Source organism: Pantherophis guttatus, chromosome 1 (assembly GCF_059756535.1).
Source record: "Pantherophis guttatus breed Tessera chromosome 1, ASM5975653v1, whole genome shotgun sequence".
Lineage (NCBI taxonomy): Eukaryota > Metazoa > Chordata > Lepidosauria > Squamata > Colubridae > Pantherophis > Pantherophis guttatus.
The window spans coordinates 328196974-328211987 of NC_142063.1; the positions used below are offsets into that span (position 1 = coordinate 328196974).

The window sequence follows — 15014 nt, forward strand, 5'->3', positions numbered from 1 at the left end:
AATCCAGTTTGTGTGTTTTGTTTACACTCAAATGAGCTGGTCTCTCGGGTTTTTGAGAAGCCAGATAACATGAGATATTCGTGTAGGTTACCAATGTGTCAGAAGCTCCTTTGACAATTGTGTTCTCCCCTTCTCTCTGGTTCAAACTGGATACAGGTTTGTAGCAGGGATGTGTGAAATTAATCAAAGCCAAAATTAAATGCGGTGTTCCCAAATCAAACTATTTTAGACAATCAAAACACCACAGATGGCTTCCAAACCGCTTCTGGAACAGCCTGTTCTATGAAAAAGTATTTGTTCCCCTTTCAGTTATTCTGAATTTTGGCATATCTTTGCTCCCAAACAGTATCAGAAGTCTGCATAGCTCCCACTAAGCTCTGATAGCATGCAGTGGCAAAGATATTTTTAAAACAGGAGCGAATACTTTCGTGCCAAACCGTAAGTGCTGTCTCCAGGTTGCCAAAGCAGTGACACTTAAAAATCCTTAATGCCTTTAGCCCTGTTTCTAATATTTCAGGTTGTGGCATTTTTGAGCATAGTCTTGTTCTATATACTTAACTTGTGAAAGCATTTAGTGAGAACTCTCACAAAAAAAATTGCTACCGTGCTGGACCTGTATGTTCACAAAACAACAGTCTGGTGAATGTGCCTAATTCCAGAGCCATTTATCCAAAGAGGAGCTGGAATGATTGCACCAAATAGCTTCTGAAAGAAACTGAGCCCTGGGCTTCCTGGGCTTTTTTCCCCTCCAAGTGGAAAATTCATTCTTTTAACAGCAGTTATCCACTGCATAAGGCTGAAGAGGAAGGCTTCCTTCACACTATGCAATTAACGTTTGAAGGTCATTCTTGTAGCCTATGGTTAAAGTAACCTAGTTCACTTTAAAAGCAATGGATTTGCTATAGAAGTAGTCGTTTAGTGAATGATTCCTTTAATGACTTCGCAGTTACGATGGTGGTGAAAAAGTAACTTTATGACTATAAAACTTTATGAAAAAAAAACACAAAACCTTTATGACTAGAGCCGTAGTGGCGCAGTGGTTAAAATGCAGTACTGCAGGCTACTTCTGCTGACTGCCAGCTGCCTGCAACTTGGCAGATCGAATCTCACCAGGCTCAATGTTGACTCAACCTTCCATCCTTCCGAGGTGGATAAAATGAGGACCCAGATTATTGGGGGCCATAGGCTGACTCTGTAAATCGCTTAGAGAGGGCTGTAAAAGCACTGGGAAGCGGTGTATAAGTCTAAGTGCTATTGCTATTCCTTCCATTTACAATCCTTGCAAGTCTGTAAAGCAAAGGCAAGCTGAAGGAAAAGCGTAAAAATCTTGATGTTTCTGTTTAGTGGCAACCACCAAGTGGTCAGTCCAAATTGTGGTTGCTGAATAAGAAGTGCCTGTATCTGTCATAATAATTAAATGTTTGGATCTTGGTAGATTCTGAGGACCACCTTAGACAGAGTTCCCGATTCTAAGGGTGAGGATTTCCAGGATGCCTCTGTTGTCCACTGCTGAAAGCAATATTCGTAGTTGGAGGGGGTGGATTAGTTTGCTCTTGCCAAACTCTTTTGACTGTGGTCCTCGTATGTTTGCCTGCAGGGGAAATTTTTGAACTGAAAGCTGAACTCAACAATGAAAAAAAAGAGAAGAGGAAGGAAGCAGTGAAGAAAGTCATTGCTGCCATGACAGTGGGGAAGGATGTCAGGTAACATCTCTCTAATGGCTTTCCTGTGCCGTTTTTCCCACTTCTTCACCCAAGTATAAGTTTTAATGAGGCAGAAGGGGGAAATGATTAAATGCTTAGGAAATAGAGCCGAGGTGGCGTAGTGGTTAGAGTGCAGAACTGCAGACTACTTCAGCTGACTGCTAGCTGCAGTTCAGCAGATCGAATCTCACTGGCTCAAGGTTGACTCAGCCTTCCATCCTTCCGAGGTGGGTAAAATGAGGACCCAGATTGTTGGGGGCAATATGCTGACTCTGTAAACCACTTAGAGGGGGCTATAAAAGCACTATGAAGAGGCATATAAGTATAAGTGCTATTGCTATTGCTAAATGTCTCCGTGTTTGCTTTGCCCAGTGTTTAAATGGCATGCCATGGGCCGTCTACAAAGATCAAACATGGCCCCCAAAATGTTTGCCTTAGATTCTAAGGCCTATGATACAGTATGTGTTCTGCAAATGAAACATGACTTTATCCGAAAACTTAGAGAGATGCTGTCAGATGATGATGAGTTTTCTTAGGGAGATTAAGGCAGTATAGATTTCCCTTTATTTTATCTCTATAGCAGTGTTTTCTCAACCTCAGAAATTTTAAGCTATGTGGACTTCAATTCCCAGAATTCCCCAGCCAGCAATGCTGAGATTGAGGAACACTGCTCTACAGTAATACTATGCATTAGGTTGGGCTGAGAGAGTCTTAGACCCAAAGTCACCAGGAGTTCTTTAAGGAAATGGGGCCTTAAATTTGACCCCATTTCTCTAGCTAACTTCAGCGTATTAACCACTGCCATCGGTCTAGGAATTACTGCTTTAACCTGCCTATCCTTTTTGTCCAGTTCCCTTTTCCCTGATGTAGTGAATTGCATGCAGACTGATAACTTGGAGCTAAAGAAGTTAGTGTATCTCTACTTGATGAACTATGCCAAAAGTCAGCCAGATATGGCCATCATGGCTGTGAACAGTTTTGTGAAAGTAAGTTGCAATATTTATGTGTCTTTGCTGTACTTCAATAGCAAAATAATAATTTGGTGTGAAATTTCTGCATATGTTAAAACTGTAAATCACCCAGAGCCATATGACCTGGGTAGTATATAAGTATATGGACAGCGTGATGACAGAGATATGCATGAATCTCAGTAAGGGCTCTTTTTTATATAGATATACAATATTTTTTACCCAAAATAACACCTCATTTTCATCTCTGTCTACTTTGAAGACGTTTCCAAACTGCAATGGAGCTGCTATGTCCTATCTGATGCTAAGTGAGTCCGGGATAGTTAATTGCCAAGCCATTGATTTCCCAGCTGCTGATGTAATTTTACTTGACAGCAGAAATTAAATTGAGAGATTCCTTTCTTTATTGTCAGACATAGATGGAAAAAACCACTTTTGAGCATTCGTTCCATCTGGAAATCTGTTATCATTTTTTTCAGGAACTAGAAAACAAAATGTAAGGATTCTGTTTAAGGGCTGAATGCATTTCTGATTAATATACCTAATTCAGTCCTTGCTCCTGGTCAAGATCATTTTTCTTCTCTCCCCAATGTACCCCAGGACAAAGGTTTATAGGGGGGGGAGGTTCTCCTTAAATCAACTTTCCACTTATCTGCATTAATGGTTATCCTTTTCCTGCACAGTAGTAACACTTCTCTGATCCTTTTGTAATGTCATGGTAAGTTGGGTAAGTAGGAACTCATTGACACTTTAAAGGGACAATTTTTTTTTGTCCTTTTAGAGGCAGATAGGACAAGCATTTTCTTAGAACTGCTGCTATTAGGTATGTGCAAAATGTTCCAGAGATCTCCTGTTACATTGTTTGTTAGATGGTTTCTCAGGATCCTGGCAGTCCACCTGTTCTAAGAGAGTTCTGCAGTTTTCCAAATATAAATCCTCCAGAACATGGGAGTGGTTTGTGATGTTCCAGATTTAGTTTGACCCAGAATAGGAAAAGCTGGATAAAATTCCTAATGTTCGTTGCATAGAGCCCATTTCTATATTTATTAATTTCCTTATCCCAGGACTGTGAAGATCCCAACCCTCTCATCCGTGCTCTAGCAGTGCGTACTATGGGATGTATCCGCGTGGACAAGATCACTGAATACTTGTGTGAACCTCTCCGGAAGTGTCTGAAGGATGAAGACCCGTATGTGCGCAAGACCGCTGCTGTCTGTGTGGCCAAACTGCATGACATCAATGCCCAAATGGTGGAAGATCAGGGCTTTCTGGATTCGTTGCGTGATCTTATTGCAGACTCCAATCCCATGGTAAGGTATTAATCCCATTGAAATTGGCTTCCTTCAAATAACAGGTGATATACTGCTTGGTTCTGGGAGAAACAGGAACTTAGTGGTAGATCTCATGCTTTGCAGACAGGAGACCCTAGATTAGATGTAGTTCTTTTCCAGTTTTTGCAAAAAAAGGAACATTGAGTTGCTAATGTTTATCTTAAGGCAGTGATGGCTAACCTTTTGCCATCGCGTGCCAAAAACATGGGGAGCATGGGGGAGGGTCGTGCATGGGTGTGCCCACACCCATAATTCAGTGCGCCCTGTGCATGCACGCGCAACTCCCCCTGTGGTTCCCCACTTTTGGCATGTGATGGCCCGGTAGGCCCATTTTTCTCCCTTCCCAGGCTCCAGAGGCTTTCTAGGAGCCTGGGGAAGGAGAAAACGGCCTTCCCCACCCCCCGGAGCCCCTCCAGAGGCCTGAAACAGCCCATTTCCTGACTTCCAGTGGGCCCAGAAGGCCCGTTTTTCACCCTCCCCAGGCTCCTAGAAAGCCTCTAGAAAAACGGGCCTTCTGGGCCCACTGGAAGTCGAGAAACGGGCCGTTTCCAGTCTCCGGAGGCCCTCCAGAGGCCGGAAACAGCCCATTTCCTGACTTCCAGTGGCCCCAGAAGACCCAAAAATCAGCTGGTTGGCATGCACATGCACACTGGAGCTGAGCTAGGGCAATGCTCACGTGTCCACAGAAGATATGGCTCCGTGTGCCACCTGTGCCACGCATGCCACAGGTTCACCATCACAGGCTTAGAACCTTCCAATCTGAGCAAACAGTTTTAATCCCTTTCTTATACTAAAAAGGAAATTATATGCATTTTGTTTTTTACCTTCACTTGGTACTTGCCTCTGACCTGTTGATCTTCCAGTTTCAAATGCAGCATGGCATGGGTCCAGACTATCTGAGAAACTGGCTCATTCCAATGGAATTAGTCTGCTTCATCCATACTGGAAGAAGGGCCAAGCTGTATTCCCCATCAGCCAAGGAAGCTCTTGCCCCCAGAGGTCAGAGCTGCCTCCAACTTTCTGGGCTTCCAAAAGGCCTTGAAGACATGGCTATGTCAACTAGTCTGGGGCCCTAATGGGGATGTGACATGTTGGAGGTGGCTGATGGGCGTGTCTGCACTTTGCTGCCTCCTTCTTCATCCTGCTCAGTTTTATTGTAATTTAAATATAAGATCTGTATTTATTATTTTAATTATTTTATACGACATTTCATTTGATGTCTATAAGCCGCCTAGAGTCACCTTTGTGAGATGGGTGGCATACAAGTTTTGAAAAATAAATTTGAACTAAACGTTTAAGGAGCTGTGGTGGTTCAGTGTTTAGAATGCAGTATTGCAGGCTAACTCTGCCACAGCCTGGAGTTCAATCCTGAGCGGCTCGAGGTTGACTCAGCCTTCCATTCTTCCAAGGTTGGTAAAATGAGGACTCAGATTGTTGGGGACAGTATGCCGACACTGCACAGAGAATGCAGTATATAAATCTTAAGTGCTATTGCCGTTGCTATTAAGGCAAAGGTGAGCCCGCTTACACTGATCCGTTTATTGGAACTGAAAGATGCTAACTGATTAAGGATTAATATAAAAGAAGCTTTTAATTCATCTTGGACAAGACACTTTGGAAAAAATGGGCTGTCATGTGAGCTATTAGTTGGGTGTTCTGAATGGAATGTGGCACTAAACAAAAATTCAGCTTTCTGAGAAATGATTATGTTTTTGTTTTATTAAATTCTCACCCATGGTCGTTTTGTGTCATCTGCTTTCTGAGTAGGCATTTTGTCTGTCCCCGTCCCCCCCAAAAGCTTCATATTTAAGACAACTTGAAACATTAAGGTACATTATTCATATGTGTCCATGCTACGCCCAGAAACTTTGGTGACTGGGCTGCAGGTAACATTTGCATTGGGCAAGGGAGATGATTTGTCAGAATCATGCCATGTGTGAGTAGGGGTAGAATGTTCTCTTTTTCTGGATTTGGGATCTTTAGTTTTTGTTTTTTTAAATAATGGGTTATGCCAATTTAAGGACTATCACAATTTCACACATTTCCAGTTTCCAGGATTTTTGGTCATTGCTGTTCAAAGGTGTTTGGGAGTAGCAAGAATAGGATTTGTTGGTCAAAAGGTTTATGGAAGAAAAGTAGCTGATGGAAAAGAGAGGGGACTGTGGAGATTGAGGATGAATTGACAAACTTGTACTCTGGAACAGCACTTTCTCTGTGTTTCGCTTAGGGTCGTATAGGAGACCTTCAAGCTTTCCTGTTTTTCCATTTTGAGAAGGTTTCAAAATCGATGCCTTAGGTCAGGGGTTTCAAACTCGATTTCATTGAGATCCGCATCAGGGTTGTGTTTGACCTTGGGGGGCCGGGGTGGGTGTGACAGGTGGGCATGGCCAACTCGATGTCACTTGTATCGGGGGGGTGGGTGGCCCAAGCACTCTGCCAGTGAAAATGGGCTCCCAAGCTCTGTTTTGGACTGTGACAGCCCTCCCGAGGTTTGTTTTCACTGGCAGAGGATTGCAGGAGGCTGTCGCAGCCCAAAACGGAGTTTGGGAGCCCGTTTTCGCTGGCAGAAGCACTGTGGACCAGTCCTTCGCTGTTTCCAGGGCAGCCCTGCAGGCTAGATCTAAGCACCCTGTGGGCCAGATCTGGCCCTTGGGCCTTGAGTTTGACACCCTTGCCTTAGGTGTTGCAGAGACTTGGGACACCTGTTATGATCCTGATACCTCCACAAATGAGTATTTGCAGGGGGGTTGGAGGAATTTGGCAGTGGAGCGTACCTTCAATCTCCACAAGGCTTATAGCACCCATTTCACCTCATCCATTCTCAGGGCAGAGGCAGATACTGTTGGAAATGACTTCAACAAACAAACTTGGGTCGGTGAAAACAGAGAGATTTTATTTCAAAATAAGCAAGAAAGCAATTTTGCAAAATGTGGTGGGGTATCCCAGCATAGACCTCAACAAGAAGTTTGAGCCAGGAAGCCACACCCTTAGATTTCAAAAACATTAATTATATACAGTTCTATCATGTCAAAGCAGGGAGCCCATTTCCCTCCTCCTTTGGACTTATTGGACAGGCCCTCTTGGGGTTTTAGCTAATCCAAGATGCCTCAAAGGAATATATTATCTCTCTCTTTGTTCTCTCAGATTACTTTTTCTTCAGTATCTCCGGTACCTATCCGTACCTCTCTGTTAATACGTTATTACATAACATCTCTCAGCTCTCTAGCGTTAAGGAATGTCTCTGTGCACCCTCAGCAGGGCCCCTCTCCTATGCCAAAAAACAAGATAATGCCCACATGTCCTTCTCCAAGCATATGCACCATAGACATGGGAGAAAAGTTCCACAAAGCATATAATCTAACTATATTGCAAAATTCAGTCATATTTAGATCTTAATGCAGGAAGGATACAATTCATTTCATACATATGTTTTTACAGAGCTCCATGTATTATAAATGCTTAACAAATTAATGCTTAAATGGAAAATACTTTTGTAGCAGCATAACATATATTGTACAATAGAATAACCAGTTTCTATTCATTTATTACTATTCCCTTCATTACTATTTTATTTTTGAATTCCCTTATTTCTTACAATACTAAGAATCTCCAAAGGGTTCTGGAGCATCATGCAGCTTTTAAGCCATGGGTTGCTCAGTGTTAAATTTGATGCTCTCGCTGCCTTTTCCTTTCAATTCTGGAGCAGATGAAGCTGACCAGAATTCTGTCTCAGTAGCCCAAACCTTCTTAATAGTGATGTAAGTGTTGGCAAGATGCCACAAAATTTCCCAGACTATGATTTGCAGGGAGGGAAAAGAGTAGTTATTGATTGCCTTGTGGTTTTCCTGAGATGGTAGCACTGAAGTCTGCTTTTTCCTGGTTCTTCCCTGACTGTTCCCCCCCCTTATAGAAAACCATACACCTTTCTGGCTTTCAGAAGGCATCTGTCTAAGATGCTTCCATTCTTTGCCTGAGTGAATATTGATGACTTCTCAGCAACGTTATCTTCTCGCCACCGCAATAAGCTTTGTGAGTGTTGGCCAAAAGCCAACTTGACTTCTTTTTTTAAAAAAAATTTGCCCATCATCCAGACTGCAGGTGGAAAGGAACAGAGGAGCGAAGGAACAAAAGGGATACGTTCCTTTTAAAAGAAATGAATGATTTTGGCCAATGAAACAACCCACAAATAGATTAAAGCGCAGATGGACTGTTAAACTCATGAATTGCTGAGCTAGTTATGCCCATTGTTGTACTACTGTGCTATCCTAGATATTTTGGATGATTGAGAAAGACAGGGAGATTGCTAGGAGGAGATTGTAACAGGAATGGATGTACGAACAGAAGAGAATCTGAGGAAGCAGCATCCCAAGGGAAGGGACACCAGGTGGAGACAAAATGCTGAGAGAAGAAAGGCGACATGCTGCTGGTAGGAAAAAATAATGTGGACGGAATAGCTGGAGAGCATCTGCCCAGGATGCTAATTTAGAACTCTTTTTCAAGAACAGTTAGATTATTATTTTTGTAGAGAAACCATTTTGAATACCTAATACCCTGTTTCCCCGAAAATAAGACCTCTGCGGATAATAAGCCCAATCAGGCTTTTGAGTGTATGTGCTAAAATAAGCCCCAGCCCGAAAATAAGTCCTCCCCAAAAATAAGCCCTCACCAAAAATATTTAAATGCATGCACAGCCGGTCCCCTCCATTTCCTCTGATTAGGGTTAGGGAGATAGAGCTGGAAATCAGGAAAGACGGCAAGAGGAACCCCGTCTTGCTCCACGCCCCCCAAAATAATAAGACCTCCTTGAAAATAAGGCCAAGCGCTTATTTCGGGGTTCAAAAAATATAAGACAGGGTCTTATTTTCGGGGAAACATGGTAGTTCCCAGAGTATATGCTTTATGGCAGGTGACAGCATACTTTAGTTTGGCAAGATTCTTTCTATGGGTGAGGAACCATAAAGAAGTCTGCTTGGAGGAATCACATATATCTTCCTTGGTTTTTGAAGCCTGACCGTTGAGGTTGCTGTTCCGCATCAGACACTCCGAGAGACAAGTGAATAAGCAACAAAAGCAAAAAGAGACCAATAGACATTAGCCTTCTGCTATAGCTTTGGCCCTCTGTAAATGTCCAGTGATGCTGTACCCTGACCTGCAGTGCTGGACCTGACAGAGCAACTGGCTGCAGGACAGGGTTGGATCAGAATTTGACCTAAGCCTTCCATATTTTAGGAAATCTGAAGCACTTTTAGACCAATTCTGTTGTAATTAACAACGAGCCATTAGAGGGCAGCATGAAATTCTTTTACGGTCAGTGATTCCCCAAGTTATAAGGAAAATATTATACTCAGCTTGAAGGAAAGTTAGAGGTTGATCTATAATGTAGGGATTTCTTTTTAATTTGTTTCCTTGTGTCATGTTTTTATTTTACAGTGCCTTGCTCTATGTATTACCTTGCTTTTAAGTGTTTTCAGGAATTTTGTTTTAACATTGTAATCCATCCCCATGCAACCTTTGTCTTTGTTTGGCTTAAAAGAATAATAAATAAAGCTTTTTTTCCTCAGAGACTGATCTGGGGAAAAGCATCTCTCTTCCCATCCTCCAGTAATTTATCCTTTAAACAACCTGGATGTTTTCAACTACAGCTCCCATCAGTCCAGTTAGCATGGTTAGTGGTTAAGGACTATGGACGCTCTAGGCCAAATAGTTGAGTTGGTGTGGATATTGAAGGCAGTATAGTCTGCTTTAAAGCCGTGCTTCCCAAATCTGGGTAAGTTGGGTAAAAGTGAGGTTTCTTTGGGTAACTACGCATGAACCCATTACCCAATCACTACAAGGACATTTAAATTGAAGTAAAGTATTTTACTTACATTGGGTAGAAAGGATTTTCTGATAAGGAAGGACCGAGTTTGGGAAACACTGCTTTAAAGCTGTCAGGTAGAAAACTGAGGTAGTGTCTTATTGTGCTTCAGTCAGTGTCTAGGTTATACCCTAAAGGCCTTGAAGCAGTGGTGAAATTTTTTTACTACCGGTTCTGTGGGCATGGTGTGGCTTGATGGGTGTGGCTTGGTGGGCGTGGCAGGGGAAGGATACTGCAAAATCCCCATTCCCTCCCCACTCCTGGGGAAAGGATATTGCAAAATCTCCATTCCTGCCCCACTCTGGGGCCAGCCAGAGGTGATATTTGCCGGTTCTCCGAACTACTCAAAATTTCCGCTACCGGTTCTCCAGAACCTGTCAGAATCTGCTGGATTTCACCCAGGGGTGGGTTCTAATTTTTTTTACTACCGGTTCTGTGGGCGTGGCTTATTTTGTGGGTGTGGCTTGGAGGTCATGTGACTAGGTGGGCATGGCTAGCTGGTCAGAGTCATTTCTGGAAGGTCCTCGCACTTACGACCAGTCCTCGCACTTACGACCCGACTCATTTGTTTGCTTTTAACACTGATCAGCTATAGGACGGCCCTTTGAAGCCCCGCTGCAAGGGTTTAAACAGTTTTTTCCCTCTAGTCATCAGCTGGGACTCAGGAGGCAGCAATAGATTGGGAGTGGGACCAAATAAAAGGTAAGAATAACGTGGGGGGTGGGGAGAACCGATTCGGTGACGTCATATCATCACCGCTACCGGCTCGGCCGAACCGGACCGAACCAGGAGGAACCCACCACTGATTTCACCCCTGCCTTGAAGACATGGCTACCCCAACTAGTCTGGGGCCCTAATGGGGTTCTACCTGCTGGAGGTGGCTGAGGAACTAGAAGGCACCACACCTCCCTCCCTGCTCAGCTTTATTTAAATTTAAGATCTGTATTTACTGTTTTAATTATTTTACACGGCATTTTATTCAATGCCTGTAAGCTGCCTAGGGTCGCCTTGGCGAGATGGGTGGCATACAAGTTTTGATAAATACATTTAGACTAAATGTTTAAGGAGCCATGGTGGCACAGTGATTAGACTGCAGTATTGCAGACTAACTCTTCCACGGTCAGGAGTTCGATCCTGACTGGCTCAAAGTTGACTCAGCTTCTTTGGATAACTACCCAATCACAGCAAGGACATTTAAATGGACGTAAAGTATTTTACTTACATTGGGTAAAAAGATTTTCTGATAAGTGCCAAATTTGGGAAACACTGCTTTAAAACTTTCTGGTAGAAAACTGAGGTTGTGTCTTCTTGTGCTTCAGTCACTGTCCAGGTTATACCCAGTGACAAGCCCTAAATCCAAGATAACAAAATACATTTGGCGATGTTTATATAAGAGCCTTAATCACTACACTTTGCTGTAGTGGTTAAGGAATTTGGCTGGAATTCGAGAGATCATGAATTCTAATTCTGCTTTAAGCGCAAAATCACTAGGGTGAGCCTCTCACACTCAGCCTTAGGGAGAGACAATGGCAAACTACTGTATTTTTCGGAGTATAAGATGCACTGGAGTATAAGACTCACCTTAGTTTTTGGGGAGGAAAATAAGAAAAAAGCTGATTGGCAGGTGGATTGGCCTCCCAGAATACCCCCAATCAGCTGTTCCCAGAGGTGAATTTTAGCAACAGGTTCCTTGGTTGTGAGCTCTGCGCCTTGCTTTTTTTTTGCTTTTTTTTTTCTGCCTCTGAAACTTCTGAAACTCTGTTTCAGAAAAAAGTTTGTTTTCCTGCCTCTGAAAGCCTCCGAAACAGAGCTTCAGAAAAAAAGCCTCTGAAGCTCTGTTTGGGGGCTTTTTTTCTGAAGCTTCATTTCTGATGCTTTTTTCAGCCTCTGAAACCTCCGTTTTAGAAGCTGGGCAGGGCTACATTCGGAGTATAAGACGCACCCAGATTTTCATCCTCTTTTTGGGGGGAAAAAGGTGCGTCTTATACTCCGAAAAATATGGTAATTTTTTACCCCCACCATTATTATTTGCATAAATAATTCAAGGTTGAAAACACTTTTCTCCTCCTATTTTCCCCACAACAACAACCACCCTGTGGCATAAATTGGGTTGAGAGAGACTGGCCCAAGGCCACCAGCCAGTTTTTATGCCCAAGGCAGGAGTAGAATTCAGTCTTCTGGTTTCTAGCCAATAGGTGGTGCTTTAACTTGCTAAGCCAAAATGTTGTTGAGAAAACTGCAGGGACTAGTGTCCATGTAGCATAATACTGTGCCCAGACAGTCTTAGCTGGTGACAGGGATCTGGGATGTTTGTTTGGGGTTAAGGGGGATGTCAATGGGATATAATCTTGCCTACTTTCTAAGTCCCTGTTTACATAAGTCCTTTGTTGGCATGCAGTTCTTGCTTTGTTGATCTTTGCCTACACAGTGTCAGAAATCTAGAAAAGGGGAACGTATCCCTTCACTGCATGCCCAAAGATTGTAGATCACCATCTTTTCACACCTCTAAATGGCATAGAGGGAGGGTTTAGGCAAGACCCAAAGAGTTGAAACTGCCCCGAGTCTTTCCCAGCAGGCAGATTTGCACATAATGGTATATTCCTTTTCACTCAAGCAGCACATCCCTAATGTTCCACTCCTCCCCATATGCTTTTATTCTGAACGTGGGAAGGGGGCAGCTTTGGAAAGACCCCTGTGGTTCTAGCCTCTTTCATCTTCCCAGCCACTGTGAAAGCCAGCTGTGATTTTCCATTCTCAGAAGTTTTTTTCTCCAATAACTGGCATTCTTCATTGGTTGCTAGATATAAAGTGTTGAAATCCATTTTTCTCCCTCTTTTCTTCTGCTGTAAAAGAAAAACAGGCTTTTTTTAAAAAAAAAAAACTGAATTTTAAAAATTCTTTTATATAATACTGTATAGCATAGGGACAGGAATTAATTACATTAAGTATAGTGCCCTGCTTTTGAGTCCTAATAATAAAATCACTGCACCCCAATGTATTTAAATACTTGATCATCTCTCTTTCATAGATTCACATTTGATGCCCTTTTTCTGGAAAGACATCCCTTATTTTACTTTCCTCTTTTTTTTTTAATTTGATTTATATGCCGCCCTTCTCCGGAGACTCAGGGCGGCTTACAGTGCGTTAAGCAATAGCCTTCATACTTTTGTATATTTATACAAAGTCAGCTTATTGCCCCCACAAACTGGGTCCTCATTTAACCTACCTTAGAAAGGATGGAAGGCTGAGTCAACCTTGAGCCTTGGAGAGATTCGAACCAGCAGTAAATTGCAGGCAGCTGTGTTAATAACAGGGTGCTTTAAACCACTGTAGTGGTTTAAACCACTGTAGTACCAAGGCTCTGTTTAAAATTGTATTGCTGTGAATTTTGAGCCAGCGTAGGAGAATTCTCATTGTTGGTCAGTACATTCAGATAGTATGGTAGATAAGAATCTGCTATGATCAGATAGGTCGAACTTTACGGAGCAGTGTTTCTCAACCTTAGTCACTTGAAGCTGTGTGGACTTCAACTCCCAGAATTCCCCAGCCACCCAGAAAAAGAGACTTCTTGGGTTGGAGAAAAACATTGAACCAGAAACTTAACTCTGGAGCCTTTCCATGCATCCAGAGTCTAGTCCTTGAATATCTTAAGCAACTGACAGTTTTTCGTATACATAAATGATCCACTTTAGCTGTATAACTTTAAGTTTAATTATCTTTTTATTTTATTTTAATTGATTTTTTGCACTTTTAAACTTTTATTATATTGTAAAATGCCCAGAGTCACTGTATGAGTGAGATGGGCAACAGTGAAATCCAAGAAATAATAAGAAATAATGATGTAAATCTGGCTACCGTATTGTAGTTTATAGGCCATGACTTATGACAGTGCAGTGTGTGAATCCCACTAGTTATATCTTCTTTAATCATGATTCAAAATGCCAAATGTAGACACAGTGGCATGTGTAATCTCAGAGGAACCATTGTCTCTGTGCATGTAAGAAAAAAAAGGGTGATATCTCCCAGTATATATATATATATATATATATATATACACACACACACACACACACACACACACACACACACACACACACACACACACACGTGTGTTATGGATAAATATCAATTTTATATTACAGATCATTTTATGTATTTATTTTTATTGATTGAAGGGATTTTGTAAACATCAGCCCATGTGGAGAAGAAGTATATAAATATGTGTACAGTATTATGTTTTTTTTTATTGGTTGAATACAAAACAGGGATTTTGTAACTCCTGTCAGTCTATATGGAAAAGTAATATATGAATATTAAAAAATGTGGCTGAATTGATCCATTGATCAGAAGTTCTATTTCAATCAGTTAAATTTTATTTATTTATTTATTTATTCATTTTAAACTGTATAAGATTTTAATAGTGATATGTGTTTGCACCTTGTGCTTTGATATGGCCTATAGCAGTGATGGCGAACCTTTTTTCCCTCAGGTGCTGAAAGCATGTGCGCACGATAGCGCATGTGCGGGTGCTGACACCCATAATGCAATGCCCCCCTGCAGCCCCAGCGCATGCATGTGTGACCTTCCCCCGCCCCCCACACATGTGCGCACAACCCCCATTTTGGTGCTAGCAGGCCTCCCTGAAGCCTCCTGGGACCAAAAACGGGGGGGGGGGGCACCACACCCCCCACACCCTATTTTTGTGCTAGCAGGCCTCCCTGAAGCCTCCGGGAACCAAAAACAGGGCACGGGGGGGGCACTGCACCCCACCCCCCACACGCATGCACATGTGATCCCCACTCCCACACATGCACATATGACCCCCATCCCACCCCCTATGCATGCATGCGCGTCTTTGGCATGCTGGCTGGCAGACGCACGGGCATGCGCAGTGGAGCTGACCTGGGCGTTAGCTCGTGGGCCCGCAGAGATGGCTCCACATGCCACTTGGTACGCGTGCCATAGGTTCGCCATCACGGGCCTATAGGCTAATCAATAAAGCTAACTAACTAACTACTCAGTTAATCTGATTTTTTTAAAAAGGAAGTGGGCTGTAGCCCAATTTAATCATTTCAAAAAAAATTCTCAATCCGCCCTGCAGACTGACTCCAGAAGTTTGTGGAAGGTAATAAGCAGCATTTCAAAATTTCTGCTC

General features: G+C 42.7%; 1 protein-coding gene across 2 annotated transcripts in view; it reads left to right on the forward strand.

The window, feature by feature from the left end:
* The window catches only part of AP2B1 (adaptor related protein complex 2 subunit beta 1), an 84595-nt gene that overhangs the window by 9084 nt on the left and 60497 nt on the right, over window positions 1-15014 (forward strand). For both annotated transcript variants that reach the window (XM_034420943.3, XM_034420944.3), the window contains exons 3-5: window positions 1598-1703; window positions 2554-2689; window positions 3736-3981. In XM_034420943.3, coding sequence (XP_034276834.1) covers window positions 1598-1703; window positions 2554-2689; window positions 3736-3981 — 488 coding nt within the window. The remainder of the gene's footprint in view (window positions 1-1597; window positions 1704-2553; window positions 2690-3735; window positions 3982-15014) is intronic.